This window comes from Heteronotia binoei, chromosome 4 (genome assembly GCF_032191835.1).
Source record: "Heteronotia binoei isolate CCM8104 ecotype False Entrance Well chromosome 4, APGP_CSIRO_Hbin_v1, whole genome shotgun sequence".
Taxonomy (NCBI): Eukaryota; Metazoa; Chordata; class Lepidosauria; order Squamata; family Gekkonidae; genus Heteronotia; species Heteronotia binoei.
Window position 1 is genome coordinate 117,064,110 of NC_083226.1, and position 26,472 is coordinate 117,090,581.

The 26,472-nt window shown below is 45.9% G+C and overlaps 1 protein-coding gene across 1 annotated transcript in view; it reads right to left on the reverse strand.

Moving 5' to 3' along the window:
• LOC132569508 (uncharacterized) overlaps positions 1-26,472 on the reverse strand; it is a 151,631-nt gene that overhangs the window by 11,472 nt on the left and 113,687 nt on the right. Inside the window, exons 11-12 of the mRNA XM_060235648.1 lie at positions 2,687-2,834; positions 2,367-2,507 (exon numbers count right to left, since the gene is read on the reverse strand). Coding sequence (XP_060091631.1) covers positions 2,367-2,507; positions 2,687-2,834 — 289 coding nt within the window. The remainder of the gene's footprint in view (positions 1-2,366; positions 2,508-2,686; positions 2,835-26,472) is intronic.

Sequence of the window (26,472 nt, forward strand, 5' to 3'; positions counted from 1 at the left end):
TTAAGAGAAAAGCTGGATAAAAATACAGAAGCTAATAACTAGTCTAGAGTTGCCCGACCTGCTTCATAGCTCAGTGGGGCTCTGAATCTGAATTTCCTCAAAGTCCAGCACTCCATCCACTGTATCACACTGGATTCTTAGACTGAGCCACTAGTCTTCATTTTAAGCACTGTTTATGTGTTTTCACACCCACAAATCATGCTAAACATTTATAGTTGGTGCTATACAGCCATGCCAGTGTGGAACCCCACTTACTCTTCTTTGGATCTAGTCCAGCAAAGACGATACAATGTGCACTTTAAATTGGACAGCAATGCATTTTTTTTAATATATTTCTATTCCACCCATTCCTCATAGAGCTTTCCTTACCTCCAGTCAAGTATAAAATTTGGACTCCAGTGGCACCTTTAAGACCAACCAAGTTTTATTCTGGGTATGCACACACACTTCTTCAGCTAGCCTGCAGAAAAGCTTATATTATGTAAAGAACTTCACACCCAATTACTGAAATTGTAACATGTTGGTGAACTCTAGTGCTACTGCGATTCTTAAATTCTCAAACTGGGGAAGATCAAGAATATAGTAAACACATGATTGTTAAATCAAAATGTCAAAATTAAAGTGGTTTCCCTTTTTATTTCCTAAGATAAATAAATATGAATAAAACCAAAGCCTTTACCAAGCCCTGACTTTGGAGCTGAGAATTTAAGCTTGGTGTAATAATATAATATGCAGTGAAAGTTTGCCATCCAACAGATACATATGATTCTCACATCCCAATGCCAAAATGTTGACATTTCCATTTTTGTCTTGGAAAAAAAATATTATTGTTCCATATCAAGTGACCAGTGAGTACTTTATGTATGTTTTCTCATGACATGAAAGAATGATCTCAGCAAATTTTGTGGCATTTGGAGTCATCTTATACTCTGATTCTAAAAACAGGTACTTTGCTGCTAGAGTCCTTAAGTCCTCCCATTCTGGTCTTGCCTACTCATGTGCATGGTGTAATCAGTGTCCACATTTCCATTGCTTCAAATATTCATCATTACCCAAAGAATTAATTTAGTGTACATTATTTGTTGCTTTCTGCTCAACTTTGTAAAGTTAAAGCAAAACCAGAATTCAAAAGCTACTCAGCCTGCAGAAGGGTAGACCACAGAAGAGCTACTCTGGATCAGAGCAAATGCTTCCAAGAATCAAGGATAGCCCAGTGGTATGTGGTGCCTGAAAACTGTTCTCCTTATATGCTACCAGCTTTTTCATTAGCTAAAGAGGAGGAAGGGGCTCCTTTTGGTCACTGGAATGTATGATGGATGTAGAGAAATGGTCCTCTGGAGGACCCGTTTCCTTCCATATCAGGAGTTCAGAAGTGCTGCAGATATCTATGGCTTCCTGTAACCCCTACTTGCTCATTATCTATGTTGCCACCAATCAATTGTTATAATATTGCCAGCTAGAGCGCTGGGACTCCAGCTATCTGCCTCTGTGGTGCCATTTAAAGGTTCTGCCTTCGTTCTCCTTCCATCTTCTCCCTCTCTCTAGTTGCCACAAGAACAAACATTTGCTCATTTGAGAGAGGAAGTATCAACCTGCCACCTTCCCTTACTTCTCCTTTGGTAAACACGACTAAATCACAGCTGGTTTGGGTTCAGAAATCAGACTTTCATAATTCAAATTATAAGGGTTCAATAAAAATGTAAGCAAAAGAAAGCCAATAAACAGATTCTCTGTTCTAAACACATCCTTAATAGATGTTAAAACAAGGATGGGCAGTTCCTTTTTGGAGATACACAATATCAGAAAAGTCATATTAACTCTTTTTTCAAAGCTGGGACTTTTCTCATTGTCCTTCAATATATGGTCCACCCTCTTGTGGGTCATCCTTCTCTACCTGTTCAAGGGGAATGGTTACTCTCTACACTTTGATCGTTTTAAACTCGACATTCCTAACTCAAATGTGAGCTGGTAGATGTCTTTGTACTCCCTAGGCCAGAGCCATTGTCCTGTTTCTGTGAGATTCCCCTGTAGCTTCCCATTGCTAACTGTTAGCCTGGAATAGAACAAAGGTTGAGTCCAGTAGTACCTTTATGACCAATTAAGTTTTTATTCTGGGTATAAGCTTTCATGTGTATGCGCTTCTTCAGCTAGCCTGTGGGAAAGCTTGTGGCATGTAAAGAGTTCAGACTCAACTAATGAAATTGTAACATGAACTTCTGGTGTGGCATTTCTGTGGGAACTGCTTCAGTGGGAAAAGGCATTGGGAGAGACGGAACAGAAAACCTGGCAGAATTCAGCCCAAATTACTACAAGAAAAAAATAATTTGCCTTCTTTATCTCCAAAGTGCAAATAACATAACATTTACCTTTATGCTGCTGATTCTTCGAAGTCAAAGTTTCAACTGCATACTGGATCTGTTCGGCATTATTTCTAAAAGCAGTTAGAAATTCCCTCAAAGCAGCCTCTGAAGCTTCAGTTTTGAGTTTTACATAAGAAGGAAAAATATCTGCAGGAAGAAATGGAAAATGATCGCCTATTCTCCCCTATTTAATTGTCAAAATACACAAAAGAAAGAAATGAAACATTCTTGTAATCTGAATTGCTTACACTGAAGTTTTATACTGAGTCTCTATCATCCTTTAGACACTGGGTTTTGTTTATGATGCTGTTTCCAGTCATATTTACCTTGTAGTGGTGAACAGAGAACCATTGCAACATTATCTTGAAACCTGTGGTAGGCTTGCTTTATCCCACTGAAGAGAGTATCAGTGTACTTAACTTGCAGGTTATATAAATTTCTATGGAAACTAAGTTCAGCTTGCAAAGCTTGCATCTAAAAAAGAAAAAAAAAAACCCTTTCAGCTCATCTAAATGCCTCCTCTATATTACATTCCATGTTTTCCTTTGCTCTAATGCTGCTTGAGTCCTGACTTTTCATTGGTCAGATTGACATAATGGATAGCATGTCTGAACACATGAGGAAGGCATCTTCCTTGTTGAAATATGCAAAGTAGTGCTTTTCACAAGACTTTTAAAACAACAAGTATATAGAGACTGTATTTAACTTTTGAATTTTATTATTCTGATTCTTTTGGTGACAGTTATATTCTTGCATAAACCTGCTGTTGTATTTTTAGGCCTACTGAATTGTATGTGGCTTGCTCTTTTAGCACATTGTAAGCCACCTCCAGTCTCAGGAAAAAGTCAAGATATAAAGGTTTCAGTCAGTCATAAAACTATTACCATCAGTAATGGCAAGTTATTTATTACATGTACCTTTCTTCACTGGAACCCAAGGTGGCATACTTAGGATTTCTTCTGCATCCATCCATTTTTCATGTTTTATGCTAAAGTTTTCATCTAACAACAGAATTTTTAGAAGGGTCTTGGCTATATGCCTTGGATCCCATTAAAAATCTCCATTGTCAGAAGGGATTTCCATCAGCAGAACAGGATTTCCTCACTTCCTCTCGCCCCACCTCACTGCAGCTCGATATGCTTCCCAAAATGCTGCTTCCGGGGAACAGGGAACCCACACATAGCAACTGTATGAAGGGGTAACTGGAGCTCTGCAACCAATAGCAGAAATTGTCTGTGGATTCAATCCTATATATGCCTCCAAGGCATCCCCTCTTCTATTCTGAGAAAAGTAGGAATGCTCTCAATTTTATAAATTCATTAAAGCAAATTTGTTGAGAATTCTTGTGAAGCCAAAATAGTTGGAATATTTACTTGAGGGGCACAAACAGAAAACGACCCTTGGCACTTACCGTGAGGGGTCCTTCTCCTAGGAGGAAAGGAGGACATCTTGGGGTGCTTTCCCACCGTCCAATCAGGGAGGCAGGAATCAAAACTTCCTCTTCCTGTGGCTGTGGGGAACCACCCATCTTCAGTTCGGGTGACTCCGAGCAGCAGTATAACGTTAACTGTATCTATAAAAATAAAAAACTTCTAACAAGTGAAACAGCAACAACTATTAGTCTGTCGGTGCCCATAAGGGAGATGGGCGATCGACGAAAGTATAAATTTTATAGATAGGAAAAGTAGGGACCAGGCCCGAAGACCATCAAATGTTGGTAGAGATGTAGTTAGATACAGTGGGGAATTCAGCTGCCCAAGGTAGGGCGATAGATGGGAGGGCAAGATGTCCTCCTTTCCTCCTAGGAGAAGGACCCCTCACGGTAAGTGCCAAGGGTCGTTCTCCCTAGGAGGCGGAGGACATCTTGGGTGCTCCTAGAGCAGTAGGTTACTTAGGGAGGGATCGCCCTACTCAGGCAGTACATGCTGTAAGATTCGTCTACCGAAGGCCGCATCCGCCGACGCGTAAGAGTTCAGCTTGTAGTGTCGAACGAAGGTGGAGATTGACGACCACGTAGCTGCCTTACACACTTCCTCGACTGAGGCGTTCCTGCTGAAGGCTGCGTTAGCGGCTGCGCTTCTGGTCGAGTGTGCTGTGATCCCAGGCGGAACCTCGAGGTGCAAGGCCTTGTAGGCCTCCGCTATGCACTGCTTAATGGCGTAACTAATGGCCGACTTGGACATCTTTTGCCCTATTCTGGGTGCAGAGATATTGATGAACATAGAGTCTGACTTACGTAGTGACTCTGTTCTAATCAGGTAGACTTTGATCGCCCTCCGCACATCCAGGGTGTGCCAGGTTCGTTCCTTGGGGTGTCTGGGATCCGGACAAAAGGATGGTAGATTGATCTCTTGATTTTGGTGGAATCTGGATGACACCTTTGGTTGGAAGGTAGGATCCGGGTAGAGTACGACCTTGTCCTTGTGGAACACGCATAGCTCCTTCCTAGTAGACAGAGCTCCTAACTCGGAGACCCTTCTGGCCGATGTTATTGCCACCAGGAAAATCGTCTTCATGCGAAGCATCTTTAAGGGCACTTGCATGAGCGGTTCGAAGGGTGGACCTGTTAGGGCGGTCAGCACTGGGTTCAGCCTCCAGGTCGGGAACCGATGAGTCTGCGGTGTGGAGCTTAAGGAAGCTCCTCTAAGGAACCGTCGGATGTGAGGGTGAGACGACAGGGATACACCATCCACCTGCTGAAGTACTGACGACAGTGCCGCGATCTGGCGTTTGAGGGTGGCTGGCTTCAGGCCGGACTGCAGCCCATCCTGAAGGAATTGTAGCACCCTAGGAACAGTAGGGTGTAATGGATCCACACTCTTTCTCCGGCACCACCTGTGGAAGGCTTTCCAAGACATGTTGTAGATCCGCGTCGTGGATTCCTTTCTGGATGCTAGGATGGTATTCGTCACTTCGCTGGTGTACCCTAGGTCTAGTAGCGATCTCCTCTCAACCTCCACGCGGTCAATCTCAGCCATTCTGGGCGGGGGTGCCACATTGGTCCCTGCAGCAGCATGTCCGGCCCGGTTGGAAGGTGGAGGGGTTTCTCCGCCGACAACTGCTGGATTGAAGAGAACCAGGGACGCCGAGGCCACCAGGGCGCAACTAAGATGACTTCTGCCCCCAGCGACCTGATCCTTCTGAGAACTTTTGGGATGACCGGGATTGGCGGGAAGGCATACAGGAGACCTTGAGGCCACGGGGATGTTAGGGCGTCTGTGGCCTCCGCCTGACTGTGAAAGTACCTTGTGAAGAACCGGGGCAGCTGGTGATTCTGTGGAGATGCGAAGAGGTCCAGGGTTGGCGGGCCGAAGTGATCCACTATCTGTAGGAATATAGTCCTGTTGAGAGACCACTCCCCTGCCTGGATGCTCTCTCGACTGAGCCAGTCCGCCTGCACGTTGTGCGCCCCCTTGATGTGTTCTGCTCTTATTGACTTTAGATGAAGTTCTGCCCAGCCGAACAATTTTTCGGCCTCCCTGTAGAGGGAGCTGGACCTGGACCCCCCTTGATTGTTTAGGTAGGCCTTCGCTGCTATGTTGTCCGTTCGCACTAGGACGTGTTGGCCTGAGACTTGGTCCTGGAAGTGTAGGAGGGCTAGACGAACTGCCCGAAGCTCTAGTAGGTTGATCGGGAGGTTCGATTCCCTGGTCGACCACTGGCCCTGTGTTGGGATCTCGTTGAGGGTTGCCCCCCAACCGGAGAGGCTGGCGTCCGAGAACAGTTGCAGCTCCCCCTCTATGAGGAAGACTCTCCCCTGGCGTAAGTTGCTGGCCTTGGTCCACCACCTGAGGCTCTCCTTCACCGCCGGGGGCAGTGAAAGGGATATGGAGCGTCTCTCCATGATGTGTAGTTGGTGGGGGCGAAGGAACATCTGGAGTTGTCTGGTGTGGTGCCGACCCCACTGTAGTGCCTCGAGGTTTGAGATGAGGAGGCCCATGAGTCTTGCTAGAGTCAGTAGTGATGATGATGACGCCTGGATCACCTGTTGTGCCAACGTCATTGTCTTTAAGATCTTGTCCTCTGGGAGAAAGATGGCTTTGAGGTTTGTGTCCACTATCATGCCCAGGTGCTCTAGTCTCTGAGTCGGTCGAAGGTGACTCTTGGCTGTATTGATCAGGAAGCCGTGTCTTTGGAGGCAGTTGATTGTGCTCCTTAAGTCCTGTTCTGCTTTCTCCCTTGACGATGACCTCAGCAACAGGTCGTCGAGGTACGGATGCACGTGTATGCCCCTCTGTCTGAGGTGTGCAATCAGGTTCGCCAACACCTTGGTGAACACCCGTGGAGCCGTTGCAAGCCCGAAGGGTAGAGCTCTGAACTGGTAGTGAGAGCCCTTTACGCAGAAACGCAGGAACTTGCGGTGTGAGGGTAGAATCGGGATATGTAGGTAGGCCTCTGTCAGATCCAGCGATGCCATGTAGTCCCTGTGGTTCAGGGCCTCTGTTATGGACTTGATGGATTCCATCCTGAAGTGTCGTAGTTTGATGTTTCTGTTCAGGAATTTTAAGTCCAAGATTGCTCTCCAGTCCCCGTTCCTCTTGGGAACTGTGAAGAAGATGGAGTAGACACCTTGATATTTCTGTTTCGTAGGGACTTGTTCTATGGCCGCTGAGTCCAGAAGGTGGCGTATTGCCTTGAGGGTGATGTCCCTCCGCTCCGGGTTTGAGCGGAGTGGGGAAATGATGAAGCGATCTGGGGGTGTACGCCTGAACTCTATCGGGTAGCCCCGGGAGACAATCTCTAGAGTCCAAGAGTCCGCCTGCGATTCCACCCAAGCCTGATGAAAGTGCAGCAGGCGGCCCCCTACTGGGATGTGGTCCCAGTCATGCCTGGTTGGGCTTGGGGCCCTTCTGGAATCTGCCCGATCTATCGGGCTGGTTCCTCTGAAATCGGTTGTGGGAGGGGTTCTTCTGGAAACCCTGCTTAGGTTGGCTCCAGGTTGACTTCTTGTACTCCTGCTTCGGTTTGTGGAAGTTGGATGGGGTCCGAAAGGAATTGGAGCTGAACCCTCGCCTGTCGGTGCGCCTCAGGAATTTAGGCATGGCCTTCTTCTTATCTCGCGTCTCCACGAGGATCTTTTCTAGTGTGTCACCGAATAGCTTCTCACCCTGAAAGGGATATCCTGAAACGATCGACTTGGAATGGACGTCGGCTGGCCAGGCTCTAAGCCAAAGCCCCCTTCTGGCTACCGTGTTAGCTGCCATCGCCCTGGCGGAGAAGGTAAGAGCGTCTAAGGAGGCATCTGCTGAGAACTCAGCCGCCCGCATTAGTCTGCTGGTGCCCTCCAGGGTCCTTCTATCTGCCTCCGGCAAGAGCTGAGACAGACGTCTGATCCACACTATCGCCGCCCTAGAGACTATAGAGTTGGCGGCAGCAGCTTTGATTGCCAGGGCCGTAGCCTCATGGCTCCTCTTCAGGGCCAGGTCAATCTTCCTGTCCCAGTTGTCCCTAATCGACCCCTGGCCATCTTCTGCTAGTAGGCCATGGGACTGTAGAGCTGCCACAGGTGCATCTACTAACGGGACCTGTAGCATGTCATTAGCAAAGGCAGGTAGTTCATAAAGCTTCTTAATAGAGTTGGGAACCTGCCTGCTGGTACTTGGCTTTGCCCATTCGGCTCTTAGCTGGCGCTCAAAGAACTCTGGGAAAGGGAAGATCCTGTTAGAGGATCGGTGCCTAGGGAAGAACTCTGAGTTCCCCTTGGGTTTGTTCCTGGGGTTAGTCAGGGGGTCGGTAGCCTCCTGGTCCTCTGGAGACCCTTGGAGGTCCAGTGCGGCCAGCACCTTGGGTAAGAGGGATTGAAACTCCTCTGCCCTGAAGAAGCGTGAGGAGGGTTCTGGTGCAGGCGCACCCTCTATCTCCTCATCCGAGATGAATTCGCCCTCCTCCCTTTCCCCCTCTTCTGATTCTTCTGACTGATCCCCATACTGGGATCTCTCTCCCTCTAGGAAGTCACTGACCAGGGAGCCCCTTGCGGCCCTAGAGTGGAGGCCGTGCTCCCTAGGCCTTTTGGGTGAGGGTGATCTGGAGGAAGGGGATGGGCTAGGGTGTCTTGGCCTCTTAAGAGTGGCAGCCTTAACTGCAGCCCCCACAGTCTGTTTAATTGAGTCTAGAAAATCAGCAAATAAAGAAGATCCCATCATGGGTACGTTACCCAAGCCCGTCTGGGGCTGAAAGGTCTGTGCAGCCTCCCGTTGTGGTTGATCTTCGAAGGAATCGAAGTCTCCCGCCTGGAGGTTGGTATCCGAGGATCCCTGTCCCTGGAGGCTGTTATTTTGCTGGTCGCCGTCTTTTCGCGCCCTTTTGCGCTTTTCGAAATGGCCACCGGGGGCAGGGCGGCGCTCTGAGGAGGCCTCCTCAGCTGCCGAAGACGACCAGCGCCGCTTTCTTTCGCTCCTTGGCGTTCTGCCCCTACAGGGCACGTTGCCGGCAGCCGAGGCAAGCCCTGCGGTCATGCCGGCTCCGGAAAGCGGCCTTTCGGCTCCGCGCGCTGCGCTGGTAGCCGAGTCCTCTTCTAGGAAGGCGTCCCTCGCCCTGTGCGCCATCTGTTGGCTTCGGGTGCTGTTGCTGCACTCCACGCCGCGGCTTGTAACACAGCCCGGGGCCGCCGGCGCGTCGCTCCTCTTCGGTGCGGGGGAAGGAGGGGGGGGAACAGAAGAGGAAGCCAGAATCAGGCTGGAGAAAATTAAAGGCGCAGAGGGGGCTGCAAAGGTTGAAATAAGGGCTGGAGTTCACGTTGAAGGTAAGGAACAGCTCAAGGAGCAAAGAAGTAAAAGGGGAAAGAGGAAGAAAGGATTTTTTTTTTTTTTTTTTAAAGAGCAATCAAAGGGATAGAACCTATCCTAAGCACATGCTCTCCCTGTCGAGGCAGGAAAGGAACTGAAGATGGGTGGTTCCCCACAGCCACAGGAAGAGGAAGTTTTGATTCCTGCCTCCCTGATTGGACGGTGGGAAAGCACCCCAAGATGTCCTCCGCCTCCTAAGGAGAACTTGGGTTTGCAAATGTCAGAAAAGAGGCAAAATGACTTTTTGACACCTCAGTGTTGGTTAAGAAGGATGAAATGACAGAGAGATCAAATCCTGCTCTTGCAAATATTTGTAACCACAATCATTACTGTAGCACATTTTCTATAGCACGAAGTTTCCACTTAAGAAATATCACTGAATAAATGTAGGTGGGATTCATCTGAAGGGGAAATTTTCAACTAAATACAAAGTACAGAGCTGCTCTGCCATCATTTGTATCTTCAGGGGTTCTGTTATTCACAAAGGTGAATAATAGCTCATCAACCAGCCCTCAGCTCCAGCCCAAGCTGTTCCTTAAGATTACAGAACACATTGCTTTGATTGCCAAACATGTTGGGAAGCAGCATTTCCTCTAAGCTGAGTTAGTGAGATAGCTCACAGATTTTCAGCCTCCAGCTCACACATTTTTGTCTTAGCACAGGAAGGATGGCCCCAAAGCATGCTAATTTATGCAGTAGCTCACAACTTTAATGCCAGTCGCTCACAAAGTAAAATTTTTGCTCACAAGACTCTGCAGCTTAGAGGGAACATCGTTGGGAAGATAACCATAGCCCCACCTTCCCTCATTCACTGTAGTGTCTCCCCAGACATTTATATTGCAGGTGAATATCTTCTGATTCAGCAGACATTGTTTAATATTCAAATCCCAAAATGCTTAGTAAGTAGATGCTGCCTAACAACCAATGGCAAAGGGGGGGGGACCCATTCATTTAAAAGATTTAAAAGGTGTCCTTCATAGATTAATTTACAGATTTGTAAAACATGCTTATGTGGCAAGAACCCATTTCCATTCTGAGAAACAATTTTTGCAATAGTGCTTAGTAACTCCCCTGTTCCATCCTCCAGTTTGCACAGCTGAAGGAAGAGAGCGCCAAGAACTACAACAAAAATAAATTTATACTTTCTGAAGGACAGATTATTCTATGACTTTTTCATACTTCACCTTTAGCCGTATTTGTTCTGACTGTGTTCTTTGTGCTGCACACGTCACAAGATTAACAAAGCCTTGACCTTGGATAAACAGCAGACACTAAAATAATACGAATGTACTGGGAAAATACAGATGCTTTAATTTTCTACACACTTTGCTAACTTTACACTATTATTGTGCTTTCAAGTAGCAGCAGACAAACAAACAAACATTAAGGCAAATCCCTTGTAAAAAGTCATTAAATTGTAAGTTTTCTTGCACCCCAAGAGAATTCAACAGCCCACAGAAAAAAATAAATATTATGAAATGGTCCTTAGAAAAAATTGACTTCCAATATTTTTGGCCATTTGTAGCAAGTAGGACTGAGTTGGCTGCCAGACTCTCTTGGTGACCTAATGTACTTTCCCAGGCAGGAGATCAAATCATTTGAAGGCAAGTCAACTGAAAACAAGCAGCAAAGCCCACAAGAGAATGGGCTGGATAAAAGGTGCTTTTCTGCTTGGAAGAAAGCATCTTCTGCTCATAGAAAGGCTCTTCTACACCTCACCACATGAGAGAAAACAAATTCAAAAATGTTCTTCTGCCATCATCATGCACAAATGGAATAACAGCATCAATGTACAGCCTTTTATAGCTCTTGTACAAACAAGAAAACATACAAATGTTAAAAAGCATTCATCTATGGGAGCAATCCTAAGTGTGTCTAGGCAGAAATCCATTTTATCAAGTGGGTCTTAACTCTGAGTGATAGGTAATTAAGATTGTAGCCTCAAGTTATAGCCAGCACTATTTCAGACATATTTTCAAGTGCAGTACCAAAACCGTGCTGTGCAAATTTATACTGTGCATTTCAGGTAGGAAACAGGATTCTGCAGCCCTGGCTGAACCACTTGTGTAACCTCTTCTACAAGAAAAAACATTACAACCTAGTTTTCATTTACAGAGCATACAATTTAGTGGTCATTTTCCTTCTCATTTTTTTTAAATTCAGCCCACCATGAATTTCTTTCAGTTTTATTTATTTGTTTCTAGTTAACAAGTTAACTAGTTTCTAGTTTATTTGTTTCTTCCTGCAAAGCAGGCTAAGACAGGTTCCATCAAAGAAGCAAACAATTAAAACATATTAAAATTACAATAAAAATGGCTAAAAGTATAACTAACTTAGAAACTCTGCCTCCACATTAGCAACCTATTGGTCCAGAAATCAATTGGATCCCAAATCACTGGAATAAGGGGGAGTTGCTGGATAACATAATACATTGTAATTATTATAATTCTAAATGGATAGAGAATAAGATTTTGTATTTCCTTGTTACCAGTTACATAGACAAGGAGTAACAGAGCCCTATGGTCAGGCAAAGGAAGACGGTGGCAGCAGACAGCTGGTGAGTGTTCTCTTGCAGCACCTCCTCCAGATATTGTCTGAGAATACTAGATATTCTATCTGCTGGACTTGCCTCCTGTGCCTACTTGAAGGTATCGGACTCTGTTAAAAACGAAGCTTAATGGGGGCTGGAAAACGCCCAAGGGATGTGGAAGGAATTTCCTCCCCTCCGGTGTCCAAACAGACAAAGATAGAGTCCTATCTTATTTATATTTATTTTAAAACAATTTTATCTCACCTTTCCTAGAAGGAGCTCAGAGTGGTGTGTTATTTCCCCTTCCTTCCTTTTATCCTCACAAGACCCCTGTGAATTAGGTTAAGCAGAGAGAGAGAGTGACTGGCTCAAGCTACATAAGGATTTGGTCCTCACCCAGCAAGCTACATAAGGATTTGGTCACAAATGAAGCTGCATCATACTGAATCAGACCTTTGGTCCATCAAGGCCAGTACTGTCTATGCAGACTGGCAGCGGTTCTCCAGGGTTTCAGGCAGAAGTCTTTCACATTGCCTATTGTCTGGTCCTTTTTTAGTTAGAGATGCCAGGGATTGAACCTAGGACCTTCTGCATCAAAGCAGAGGCTATTCCATGAAGCCAAGCCCCTCCGTAGGCCGGCCACATTCCGAGTTTGACACAGTAGTTACTATATGGCTAACAGGAGTCATGTGGCACCTTAAAGATTTTTCTAAAAAATCTGTCAACGGACGTTTAGGTTGCAATAAAATTTGCAAGTCTTTAAGCATCCTGTTTATTTTTGCTGCAACAAACTAACACAGCAGCCCCTCTGGAACACAAACTATTATTTTAAACTGCTGTGCTAATTAAATGACTATATAAATTAATGCAAACAACAGTAATAAAAATTTAACTGGTTAACAAGAAAATGGCAAGAAGTGTAACGGGAAACTCTGTGTACCTAAAAGATGAATGCTTAGTGCACATATTTTATTTATTTAAACATTTCTGTCATGTCTTCTCCCTATGTACAAAGTATCATGGCTAGATAGAATCAATGCCAGTTACACACTCACTGTTATCAAAATCTCCAGCTGCAGCTAGCTGTATGAGGGTGAACAGGCTGAAACCGAATCCAGACACAATGAAGACTTGAGGGACCTGATCTTCCTACATCAAACTGACCTTGTCCCAAGACAAAAGCCTGGATGAGCCTCTTGATCCAATCTCGCTCCTCGAGAATGGTGTGGTTGCTAGAAATGCAATCACTTACTGATTCAAAAGCCCCCTCTCAACCTTCTTAATTCTGCCAACTATGCAACATGGTTCTATGGTCCTGAAAACTTCACAGTGGACTGCCTTAACATGATCTGAATGGAGATGCTGTGGGGAGGTAATTTGGAAACTACGGTTTATACAAAATGTAGCTCTCTGTCTTTTGTTTGTCAGGACAGTACATGAATATAACACCATTTTTTAATAGTTAAAGAACCAACATATACTCCAAATTATCTTTAATGCATATATATCTATATATATATATATATATATATATATATATATATATATATATATATATATATATATAATCTTTAATACATATTACACGCATATTATCTTTAACATACATAATCAGTTCTAAACCCAAGACAGAACACCAGAACATGTGTTTGTGTATAAAAAAACTACAGGTTGTTGTCTTGGGCTTAGAATTGATTGTTGTTGATTTTGAATATTCTATCTATGTAAGCCAAAATGCCCTCAAAACGAGGTTGGGGAATTGTCAGGTGGGCTCACTCAGGATCTTTTACCTGTGTTTACAGGATTCCACTTTCAGAAAAGTAATGCTTAAAATATTGGGGACTCTAATTAAGTAAAACCATTAAAATTTATTAAGAAAAATATAGTCTTCCATACAAGATAAAATACTCATAAAATCACACATTCAGTCCTAGGAAACATAGATAGAGAGATAGGGAAACATGGGTAGACAAACAGGATGATATTTACCTATCGTAGTCTTTGAGGAAGGCTACTACGAGGGCTGGACTACTGCGAAAACCAATAGGAAGTTCATTGGTGGCACCTAATTGGGTGCCCATTCTTGACCAATGGACTGGCTTGGATCCTGGATACCTGAGTGAACTTTCAGGTTGAAATGGACCAAGAGGAGGCTCCAAAATGACAGTTGGGGAGAAGAATAGAGGAGATTACTGGGTGGGGAGATACTTAGGACTATTAGACTTATTGAAAAGGGTGACAATAGAGAGTCAAATCATGGCCTAGGTAACACCCAGTTTACACAAAGGAACTTGGCTCTGGCTGAAGATGGTCTTCCTATTCTTCTGTCTTCTCCTTGGCACCAGTCTTTGTCTTGAGTTCCGTTGGACAAAGAAAGTGGCGGTTGGACGATTAACCACTCCTGGGGAGGGTAGATTGCTTGCAGGCACAGGTGACATCTGGTGTGTACGTGAGCCGTCCGCTTTGCTGGAATGGAGTCAAGCCTGGTAGGAAAATGGCTGCATGTGGTGTTAGCCCTCTATGGTGAATTCCATGGTCAGCGCTTCAAAACCGTTCGCCTGGATAGCTCCTGGCGGCGCAGTCTCTTCCGCTCCATGGCTGGGATGGACGTCATATAGAACGACGGGGAAGTCTTCCGTTCTCCTGTTGGGCACTCTTGAGTGTCTTGAGTGCCTTAGTAGCATCATGGCTGCTTGTACGTCATAAGTCCCTTTTGCCCTTGGATAGGTTTAACGCACTCTCTGGTCAGACGTGTGTGAGTCACTTCTCCAGGTGCTCTGGCAACCAAGCTGATAATTACGATGTTCTGTAAGGGGGTTTTTCCTCACAATTCCCCCCCACAAGACCTACGCCACCGTCTGGCGATAAGGTCTTGAATTCTCAATAAAAAGTCCACAGTTGATTTTGACAGGCGAAGTTCCTGTCGAGCCAAGTATCTACTGGGGTGTACCTTCTATCTGAAAAGGTTGGAGCCACTAACCTACTCAAAAATAAAATTTGGGAAATACAGTGTTCCAATGGGGCAAAGAATATTTCCTTGGTTACTACCATTCGGAGGTAACATACATTGGCAACATTGTACAACATACAGTATTCAGAAACAAGGTTAAGATTTCATAAAATCATTGACATAAAAGAATAAAATCATAGGTGTTGTTTAGACCAGCTAAACAGCAATATCTGATTGGTAAAAGCATACACTTAATTATATCAATTGATTACATAGGCACACAATCACATTAGAATTCAGGGTTACATTTTGAATTCATACATTATCCTGTAACTAAACTAATACAGAGTTTTCCTATCTATTCTCTAACCTTTGTTCTTCTGTTTTCTTCTTCTCCCCCCCCGGATAAGCTTCTTATACTGGGGTTGAAGAGGCTCTCTTGCATAGCTTTGTTTGACGGGCGCATGTTCTGGAGGGGAGGAAGCAGAGGGCGCTGGCGGCGAGCAATATTTGTTCCACCACCACCACCACCCCCGGTATCAGAAATGCCCAAAATAGGGTCAGAGACTCTGCAGAGCATGTTCAATGCGAGGGTCTCCGAGTCTTCCCGAATCTACTCGGGTCTGGGCTCACATGGTCTGGTGAGACCGTATCATAAGGGGTCTTCACTCACCCATGTAGATAAGATAGGAAAAAGGATTCTGGGGGACAATATTTACACTTTTGTTTTGGATATTACATGTTCTGTAACAATGCACACAACAAGCATAATACCTCCTACATAACCAGGTCCTAAGATTACTTTTGTCTATATATTGTCCCACTCACTCAGATCTAGAAGTGAGTTGGCGGGCTTGCTCCCAAGCCCCTTTTGCAGTGGGTGGTCGTGTTTCCCGGGAGTTCCCGGCCACAGAGTTAGCTCTCCGAACCAGGGACTATATGTCTCGAAGAGGCCCCTCCCCTTGCACTGGGTTCAGAGAAGCCTGCTCAGTGTGCCTAATTCTCCTGTTTTTAATCAGGAGCCTTTGTGGCTCTGGAAGGCCTGCTACAAGCCTGGCCTTCTTTTAGGGCTGACCTGGAGTCCCTCCCTGGCTTGTGGGGGGACTCCCCCTGTACTTGGTAAAAGATAGAACATTCCAACCTTTGACTCAGCCTGTCACTCTTTGAAAGATCCGTCCCTCGACTAGCCTTTTCGGGCTTGAAGGGGGGGGGGGATTTGTACAGTCTCATGTCATACATCTCCTCATACATGTGCAGATGTCCCTCGTGTCTATTCGGGCATGTCTGAAACATGGGCTGAGTCATGTAAATAGGCCGGATTGCAAGGCATGCTGGTACACATGCTTCCTTGAATAATTCTTACAATCACTAGCAAAACTACTGACAATTTCATTCTTAATTTGTAATGGACCACTGGGGTATAAGTATGGATCCAATGCCCGTGGGTCTTTATGGACACTCAAACTTGTCAGTCTATTGGGTGAGAAGGACTACTGACCCGGCGAGAGGGGGCACTCAAGTCTGGGTCGGACTTCTCCGAACCCGGAGGCAAGAGCGGGGGTCTCCCCCCCCTCACTTCTGTCTTTGATGGCCTCTGGCTGACAGCACACCTCAAGAAATATCTTGAGACTCAAACTCCTCGGTTCGGCCAGCACAACTACCTCCAAGCTAGCCCTCTTCAGGGCTGGCACTCCTTTCCTTGTAACAAGTAGACTTACAAATACATATACCGAGTCATGCCTGGTTGGGAATTCAATTTTAGTCACTTCTCCCACCCGGGAGATGGCAACTGTCAACCTGACACATCATGCATTCTGCTAAGTGCTGCCTCCCACTGGTGGATGAGGTGATTTACCAAGGGGTAAAGGAGGGACTTGGACACTAGGGTCTGAGAGGGAGGAGTCTATGCAAATTCATTTACCCGGAGAGAGACATCCCGGGCTTTGGGGAGTGTATACCTTCTCACAAACACACTAAGTGGACCTTAATTTAGCACATAAAGTGGTCATAATACTGTGGCTGGATAGCTCAAACATTATTTCTGGGTTACTGTGACAGGCAAGAACCTTTCACTGCTTGGCCTCGCTTGGAGTGACTGGGCCCAACCATTCTTCCCTCTCCCGGGACTCGTGTGCCAGTCCAAACTCCCGGTGCCCTTGCAGTTTGGCACCCATGGAAAGACTGTTCTGGCCCTTTGAGACCCCGGAGGAGCGGAACTTTTAGATGGAGTCCTGTGCTCCGGAGGGCAAGTGTCATTGCCTGTCCTCTTTTAACACTCAGGGCCGCTGGTACGGCCCAAACCTTTTTTGGTGAAAGACAGAAATAAAACAAAAATCTATACATGGTGCAAAAACTCTATTTCCCAGTTCCTTTACATCGGGTTGGAGCATGTGCAGAGTGGAATCATGCAGATGAGCCAAAACCGAGGTGGGCTGGGACCGAGGGGCATATGGCAGTTTCACTTAAGAATGAACGTACATTCAAACCTTGCTCCAGGGAGAAAGCATTCCCTGAAGTCTGTGGACCTGTAAAACCTGTTAGGCAAAGGGACTACCTTCACATGACCTTTGCTTTAACCTAAAAGCTAGTTGGCGGATACAGACTGTCGGAAGAAAGCGGCTATGCTAAGCTTCCTTGTTCGGTTCACCGTATCCAGTCTGGTTGCCCTCTGCAGTTATGCAGGCAAGGGCTGCACATCCGGATGGCTCTATGGGTCAGAACAAATCTTCTGCCAGGTCCCTTTAGTTGGCGCTCTTGGGTGCAACTTCTTGCCCTCTCCAGATCCCTCTAATGCATCAGGATCTTGGATCTCTGGGAAGGACACTGAGTTGTTTGTCAGATTACTGGGCGGCTCAAAGGGCCAAAACAGTTTCTGCACCGGTGCCAACTCCGGACCTTGTAGTGATGGATTACTTGTTGGACGTTGTGTCTCCGACTTTGCCATCGGAGTTTAAACACAACTATTCCACTGCTACAATGGCACTTGGAGTTTGTTCTGAACATTTTGGACTTCCCTCCCTTCCCACCCTCTTTGGGCTATCAAGCCCACCCTTCACCTCGTAAAAGATAAGACTTAAAAGCACAATGCTGGGGAAAGTTGAAAGGGACTTCATTTCCCATCTTTCCTCGCACCCCGGCCAAAAGTTGGAGTGTGTGCAGAGTAGGATCATGCAAATGCCTCAAGCCTGTGGCCACCTGGGAGCGGTGAAATAATGGTCTTCTACTTAAAACATCTCTTTTTGGGGTAGAAATAGAAAAGAGAAGGTTTCCAAAACCTTTAGACAAGGTAGGGAAAATTCATACCTAATAAGGAATCGACGTAACTTCGGACTCCTTATGACCTTAAAGTCAGTCGATAGAGCAGGGTCACTTGAGAAAGGCTGCTAGATTTTGGCTGTCTGACTTGATCCTAAGGCCAATCTGGTCCCTTGTGCAGTTATGCACTTAAGGGCTGCATTACCAGGGTCTTAAAGGGTCAGGTTAGTTTCCCGGGTCAAATCCTTCACGGGGTCAGGTTAGCTTCAAATACTTGATTCCTGGGTGACTCAATGGGTCAGAACAGACTTTGCATGGTTGCCAAGCTGGGCGCCCGGTAACGGATTGTTTGTTGTGCGTTGGCTCCAACAAACAATACTTTCTAAACTACCAGGGCTTTTGGAGTTTGGCTCATTCTTGCTGACATAGTCCCTGGTTCGGACCCATATCTCTAGGGCTCTTTAGCCCTTCCTTATTATGGTTAAAAAAAAAGAAAAAGATCTTTAAAAGGGAAAAATCCAGGAACACAAAACAGAATGGAATCAAATGAGAAAGCTTTTGGGAGAGACACAGTAAAACCTGAATTTGAGCGTTACTGTTTCTCTGGAGTCAGAGGAGGATATTTCCACAATGTATGGAGATCCTCTACTTTCCTAAGCTGTTTTCTTAGCCAGCACTCAAGGCCAATTAGTGCTAGACAGAAAATTATTTGAAAAGCCAAAATTATGACAATGGGGTGCAATAGCACGTTCAGAACTGCACTCGAGGTCGGGCTGCAGCTCAAAATCGAGTCAAGAAATGAATGTTTCCCAGTGTCTTTAATTTTAGTTAAAAGGTTGGAGATCTCTTGCCCATGGACGCAGTGTCTCCAGTTCTCTTAATTTCTTGTAGGGTTTGCCTTAATAGGGGATGGGCTAACAATGATCGGATCGCTTGCAGTCCCATTCCTAGGAAGACTGGTTGAACAAATTTAAATAGACGGGAACTATTAGAATTTTCTCTCTAGTCCACATAGGAACTGTGAACTGGAGGTCGCATTCCATAATTGAAGACAAGTTGCAAAAACATGTTGATTCTTGGCAGCATGGGCTGAACTTGAAAGGTGTTGATAATTACATATTCACAATATGTTCTCATGCATGTGCATCCTCTCCCCAAGTATAGAAAGGCGGATGTGTTCTCCTGCCTTAACATGTACTGGCAATCTTGCGGGGAGTCCCTTAAGGGATTTATGCAGGGGTGGTGAGTTTGCAAGGTTTGCTCTTTGCAAATGAAACCTAAGTTATCTTTATGTACACATGCTTGCAGACTTACTGCTTCCCATTTCCCTTCATTATTTCTAGCCCATTTATCTGAGTCTAGAGAATATAACATCTCCTCATTGGGTCCCACCTGTAACCCTAGTGGGACGATGGGGTGAACATAAAAGAACCTTTTTGCAGTCGGCACTAGGAGGAGAAGTCTCAGTTCCTGTGTGTCCATTGAAAAAGAAGTATTTACTACAGTCCACCATGTTTCTAATTCCAATTCCAGGGTTGAAATTTTGGGTCTAATTAATTGCTTAATCTCTAGAGGGATATGTTCTTCTGTGGCCTTCCTAATGATGCCCATAGCCATGGCTAAATTCATAGACTGGGCTTGGGTACACACTAGGGTCAGAGACATATTGACCTGTAGAGATTGAGTACCTCTTAGCAAAAGAGAAAAATCTTGTTCAATTTGTCTTTCCCAATTAACAAGAATGGAGCTGATAGAGTGCTGGACTTCAGATATGGTATGGAAGGAATCATTGATTGGCTTTCCCAATTGTGATATGTAGGAAGTGGAATAAGCAAATTTGTTTGCTGAAGTTTCTATATTCATAGAGTCTAAAAAAGACACTCCACCTGTGACTGGCGCTAACCAGTCTCCTACAGACCTTTTGGACCTGTGGTGGGTGCTTCCTACCCATAACTGTAACCAAGCCTCCCAGCCTTTTTGACTGGGTTCCAAATATGGAGCACATTGTGGTAGCCTTTCCGTGGTATTCAGCCCAGTAAGGCTGACCCGGATTTCTTTCAAAATCATTTGTGGGTGGATCAGTACTTGCTCTCTTATATCTTGTTTAACCACATATGAGCCAATTATGTGAGAGCTTGTATCTGATGTAATCCCACTGTCAGTTATTAGTGGGTTGTAGCTGTGTGGCTGTCCCTATAGTTAGTGTGTAGTTTCCTTCCTCGGAGTAAAGCTCTGTGCTGAAAGTTCCCAAGATGGTCTAGTATTATAAACCAGTCTGGGTTTAGACTTTGTAACTATCTAATTCTGATCTGCCCATGTAGTTAAATTGTATTGGTGTGTCTCTCCGTTAGGGGTTTTTATAGAGAGAGATACTTCCTTTTCTTCCCTAGAGCCAATTGATACCATGAATTTAAAGGGATCCCCTGCTTTCCATACTGCAGTCGACACAACAGCTATGTCACAATATGGCCCCGTGTCCTCTGTAAACCCTTTAGAGGCTGGAGTAGCGCTAGGGGTCGTCTTTGGTGCAATTTGCATGGGGCTTTTGGGACATAGGCACAGTGCATTGGCACCAAAGGTCTTACTGTGTCTTCATGGGAGAAGCAATACAATTCCTGTGTCTTTATTCTAGATCCTACACACAGCAGAATCATATTTGGAGGTCTGACCCATTCCTCGTCACAGCTACGAAAATCGTAACTGCTGGTGGGGAGTCTGCTGTCATTGTCTTTGTAGTTAGACTTTATTACTTTGCACAGCATGACTTCCTTGGGGTTCAAACTGGTTTTGCATCCCCAATGGGAGAAGGGAACTATAGTGGGGATCACAGCTCTGCTAGCTCCACAATTTTGTGGACCTATCATAAAACACATCACATACATTGCCCCCCATACTAATCTCACCTTTCCTTTCTTGGTTTCCATAGTGTATACCTAGGGACAAAAATAAAACTGCACTGTAGACCCCTATTGGTACCTCTGAAGACAGTAAAGGGTTAAGGCAGAAAGGGATGGATAGAAAGACAAAAAAAAAAAAATGAGTGTGAATTCTAGGATAGTGTTTCTCCTATTACACCCCCCCCCCCAGATTTCTGTGTACATGGCTATGTAATTCAGAAATCTCTATATATTTTCAACAGTTCAGGTTACTCCTAAGGTGAGAAATGTATCCCCTATGGAGAAATCCACTATGTCTGGGCATTGCATTACTGAAATTTGCCTAATTTCCACCTTCTGAGGTGGCTGCACAGTTTCTGGTTGTTGCATTTGGTTTGCATTGGTGGGAGCGTTCCCTTTCCATTCCTTCAGCTGAGCAATGGAAGTATTTGTGCCAAGTTTCGCCGTTCTTCTTTGTAATTGCCACTTGGTATACAGCTGGGCTAATCCTTTGCGTTATAGAAACCGGACCTTGCCACTTGGCCTCTAAGGAATGCTCATTCTGTGAGAATTTCCTGTAGAGCACCAGTTGTCCCGAATCCCATACATGTGGGTTCTTAACCCAACCTAACTGTTGGTCCATGCTGAGCTGTGCCTTTCCTAGCTGCTTGGCTACTTCCATGTGGATGTTATGGACTTCCGTGATTAAGGATTGCACCCATGCATCGTTCACTACCACTGGCACCAAGGCAGATGGAAGTTGTGTTTTAAGCCAAAAAGCTTCTGGCAACACCATTTTCCTTCTAGTCATTACCATGTGTGACATGTGGCCATGAACGGCGGTAGTTCCTCTGAAGGCCATTAGGATAATTGGGAGTTTGTTAGCCCAATCCCTGCCCGTGGATTTGACTACCTTGCGCAGGGCTTCCTTAATAGTTCGATTAGTCCTTTCAGTGGCTCCGGATGCTTGCGGGTGCCCAGCAATATGAAATCGCTGTTCCACTCCGAGGGCTTTGCAGAGTTCTTTGGTGACTTCCCCAATGAAATGCGAGCCTAAATCAGAGTCCATGACTCAGGGGATTCCCCAGCGAGTCCAAATATGGTTGAACAGGATTTTTGCTGTAGCAGCGGCTGTGTTGTATTTACATGGGAAGGCTTCTACCCATTTGCTAAATGGATCAATTACTGTAAGGCAGTATCAGTTTCCCCTAGCTGTGCAGGGGAGGAGACCAATGTAATCAATTTGTATACATGCCCAGGGTCCTTCTATCCTTTGGTGCTGGATGGGAGCTTTGGGACCAGAAGAGTCAGCATTTACCATAGCGCACACTAGGCAGTTATTTACCCATTGTGCAACCTCTTGGCGCATGCCTGGCCACCATCCCGTTTGTTTCACCCATTCCAAAGTTAGATCTTTTCCTCTGTGCCCTTGTTCGTGTACAAATTTGAGTAGATCGCCCCTGACTTGCATTGACACGATCCAATGTTGCTCTCCTTTACTATCAACCGCCCAATATATTCCATCTTGCTGTTGGATTTTATATTTGCCAGTGTCATCCTTTTGAGCTTGGGCTAATTGTATTATCTCAGGATCATCTTTTTGAAGCTCTGCCAGGTCCATTAGGATCTCTCTCTCTTTGCTCTGCCATCTAGTTGTGACGGGGTGCAGAGGAAAGACTGGAGGAGAGCGGAAAGAGTTTGTGTCCGCAAAGGCGGCTTCCTTGGCAATGGCATCCACCCTATTGTTCCACAGGCTAACTTCAGTGCTGTTCTTTTGGTGTCCTTTTACATATGTGATATAGGTGGAGCCTGTCCTGGCTTCTACCCTCTCTGCTATCTGGATCCATTTTTGGGAATGTGCAACAGGCTTCCCTTCGCTGTTTTGGCACCCTTGCTGTTTCTAGATGGGTAGCCAGACGGTTTCTGCTTGCACTGTCCAATGCGAGTCAGTGAAAATTGCTAATGGCACATCTAAAGTCTCGAAGTTGAGGATTGTTAACACAGCCTCCACTTCGGCGGCTTGACTAGAATGAGGGCGGACTTTCCTTTTAAGAACTAGAGAGTCCCGCACTTGGATGGCTCCGTCGCCGGTTCAAGCTGAGATGTCAACATGGAAGGAAGACCCATTGCAGAACCAGCAAACAAATCCTTGTTGCTTTGCTTCTGCAAACGTGATTCCTCCAGTGGCAGGCCAAGGTGTGTGTTGCACAACGGGCAACGGGCACTCATGCTCTTCCCCAGTTACGATGAGACCATACGGTGAGGGGGCTCTTTTTGTTCTTTCTGAAAGTCTACTCCCCTGTTTGTCAGTGCTAGTGTCCACTGAGCAATGCGCTGGTTGGAAACCTGTCCATCGTTCACTTTTCCTGACAGAATGTATTTAAGAGGGGAGTGTGTAGTTTGTACTACTACTCTCGCTCCTCCTATAATGAACTCCCAGTGAGTGAGACTCCAAACGAGCGCCAGGCAGACCTCGCATGGGGAAAACTTTTCCTCCACCGTTGAAAGGTTTCTGGAGGCATAAGCTACCACCCGCTGAGACCCTGCCTGATGCTGGATCAGAGCCGCTCCTAGACTGTATTCAGTGATAGCTAACTGAATAAAGAAGGGTTGTGTTACGTCTGGGTGCGCAAGAGCAGGGGCTTCTGCCAAGTTCGTTTTGAGCTCTGCAAATGCCTTCTGCTGCTCAAGCCCCCACCGCCACTCTACATTCTTTTTCAGTAGCTCGTAAAGAGGGCACGCTTTCTCTGAAAGTACCCAGAAGGTACTATAACATTTCTATAAAGTCCCTGGAAAAATTGAAAGTACCCAGAAGGGCTCTCAAGGAATGGGTGTCTGTGGGGGGCGCAGGGAGTTTGGAAATGACTTCCACTCTCTGGGAATCTGGAGTTCTCCCTTCTGCCCTAGAGTAATTCCCAAGTACTCCACCTCAGTTTTTACCAACTGGGCTTTTCCCCTGCTAGCTTTGAATCCTGTTTCTTGTATGAGGCCAAGCACCTCTTCTGTGACCTCACGGACCTTCTCTTCCGTTTCCGCGTGTATAAGCACATCATCAACGTAGCTTAACACGTGGTCCCTTGAGCCAGGCTGCAAGTGCTCCCACATCTGCACTACGTGTGCATGGCAGATGCTCGGGCTCGAATGAAAGCCTTGAGGCGTCCGCTTAAAAACGTACTGCTGGCTGTGAAAAGTGAACGCGAACTTGTACCAGCAGGACTCATGTAAGTGGATCGAATGAAACGCGTTGGCCAGGTCCAAAACGCTATTTCATTGTACTTGGCAACCACTGGAGCTACTGGAGGAGTTACTGCATTCACGGCTCTGAAATTGACTGTTATTCTCCAAGTAATTCCGTCTGCTTTAAACTGGCCACAAGGGAGCATTGCAGATGGATTGCATTGGTATAATGACATCCCATTTTAGGAGTCCTTCTATGGTCTTTCCTATGCCTATTTCTGCTTCCGTGGGGTATTTGTACTAACATTGGGGAGGGGCATCTTTTCCTTTTATGAGAACACAAGCCTTCTTTCCCACACTCTGCCTTGTCAGTGATCCATACTCCTGGGAATTTCTGAACCCATATATCGCTAGTAAGAGTCGCCAATAGAAGAGGTGCCTTTAGCACTGCACACTTATGTACGGCGTTAATGAATTCTGGACCTCCTGGGATTTGCCACAGAAGGCAATTGGCCATGTCTATGGTTAGCTTGTTCCTAGTTAGGAATGGAGCTCCTATCATACCGTCGTCCTCTCCCTGGTTGCTACAGGATTTCATGATGGATGTGAGTTTACCTATGGTGACTGGGATCTTCTTCCAGATATGCGAGGTGTCACTACCACCTGCATATCCTGCAAGTTCCATGGTTTTTTTGGTCTGAGTTCCTTGCGTCATTAATCTAGGATGGAGCACGCTTATGGAGGCTCCTGTATCCACTAATAGGTTGGCAGTTTTGACTTTCCCTGGAGCCCCAATGCCTGCCGTTACCATTGGTCTCCCCCCACATATCTGGCTTAAGCTTAGCTATAATTCCGTTGGGGAGATCAGTGGGCTCCGGGCATCCCTAGCATAAATCTGGATTGTTGGAGAAGACGTCGCACACCTCTCCCTGCTGTTATACCATGACTATAGGATTTTGGGGAGCTTGAGTGGGAGGGAGTGGGGGTGCTGAAGGCCATACTCTCCCCCTTTCCTGTATGATTTGCTGCTGTCTCCACACCAGCACGGACGTTGGGGCCTTGTCATACTGAGACATGTTTTCCCCTGCCTTTACAAGGAACATCCATGCCTCATTCCTAGCATCCCGTTCTTCTTGGGTTATGTTGCGGTGGACTCCTCTCAAGTCCAGGTACAGTTTCTGCGGTTGCACAGACTGTTGACCCTGCTCTGGGGCTGCTTGTGGGATTTCCTGATTGACGGCCTGGGGTACAGCGCTATAATCCACAAAGGGATTGTTACGTTGTACTGAGGCAAGTGGCTTTCGTTTCCCTGGTTTCCCATTTGGCCTGGCTTGGTTTCCCCCGTTCTGACCCTGGGGGAGCTCTCCAGAATTTGGCTGGGGGTTCTGAGGATTGGCTTTTCTTCTCTGATACTGAGAATGGGGACCATTATTTGCATAGGTTACGGCGTTGACTGCCTCCTTGCTCTTTTCCTTTCTCCCAGTTTTGCTGCACCTTTTTAATTTGCTCATGAATTTGCTGACACGAGCTATTTTGGATTCCAATTCTTCCCATGTGGGATCTTCTAGGTTGTCAATTCCTAGTAATTGCTGTGTAGCCATATTAAGACCCATAATGACGTCACAGACAAACTCCGTGTTGTCAAACTCAGGGTTTGCGTCTCCATCCGGAAACACTACATCTGTGGCTGAAGCCAAAAACTTTTTCTTGGTTAAGTAGTCCATTGGGTCTTCCTCAGGACCTTGCATAGAGAAACTTTACCGTGTCTCCATCCCATGTGGCGGATATTAGTTCCGCCATCCATTCTAGAGTGGTGAGGACATCGGCGTGCCTGCGCTCCATAGTCTGGACTATCTTTTTCAGGTCTTGGCCTGTAGCGGCCATTTTCAGGACCTGATTCAGTTTCTTGATCGATATACCCGGGTATTCCTTACGGGCTTGCGCCATCCACATAATGGAGGTGTCTCGGGTGTATGGGCCAAGGAATTGATGTGCCATCTTAAGGTTCTCCATTTTCCATTCTTTAGTTTCCCTTACAATTTGGACGGTCTCTGATCCATCCGGTGCCCTGGTCGTGGTCTTTTTAGTGACCACGGGGCAGACTGGGGCTGGGCTTATTTTACTCTGATCTACCACCTCTTCGTCCTCGCTCTCTTCGTTGGATGAAAAGTCACAGAGAGCAGGGGCCGAGATAGCTATCATGGTCTTCTTAACTTCTAACTTTTTCCTAAGCATGGCTATTTCCCTTTGACAAGCCTCATGACTGACCACGTCACGTACCTTCTGGTTTTTCTCGGACAGGTATTCGGCAGCGTACTACAGTTTACTGACTTGTGCCTTGCTTTCCTCTAATTCTTGCTCAAGGGTGGCTATTTGGGTTTGAGCCTTTCTTAGGGCTGGCAGAGTGTCTTGCTGCGCCAAGGTTAGGGTGCGTTTGTCAAGCTTAAGTTCGTCCACCCTTTCTCTTGTATGCTGAAGCTCACTCTCTAGGTTATTATTTTCTTCCATAATCTCCCTGATATACACTTCATTTCCTTTG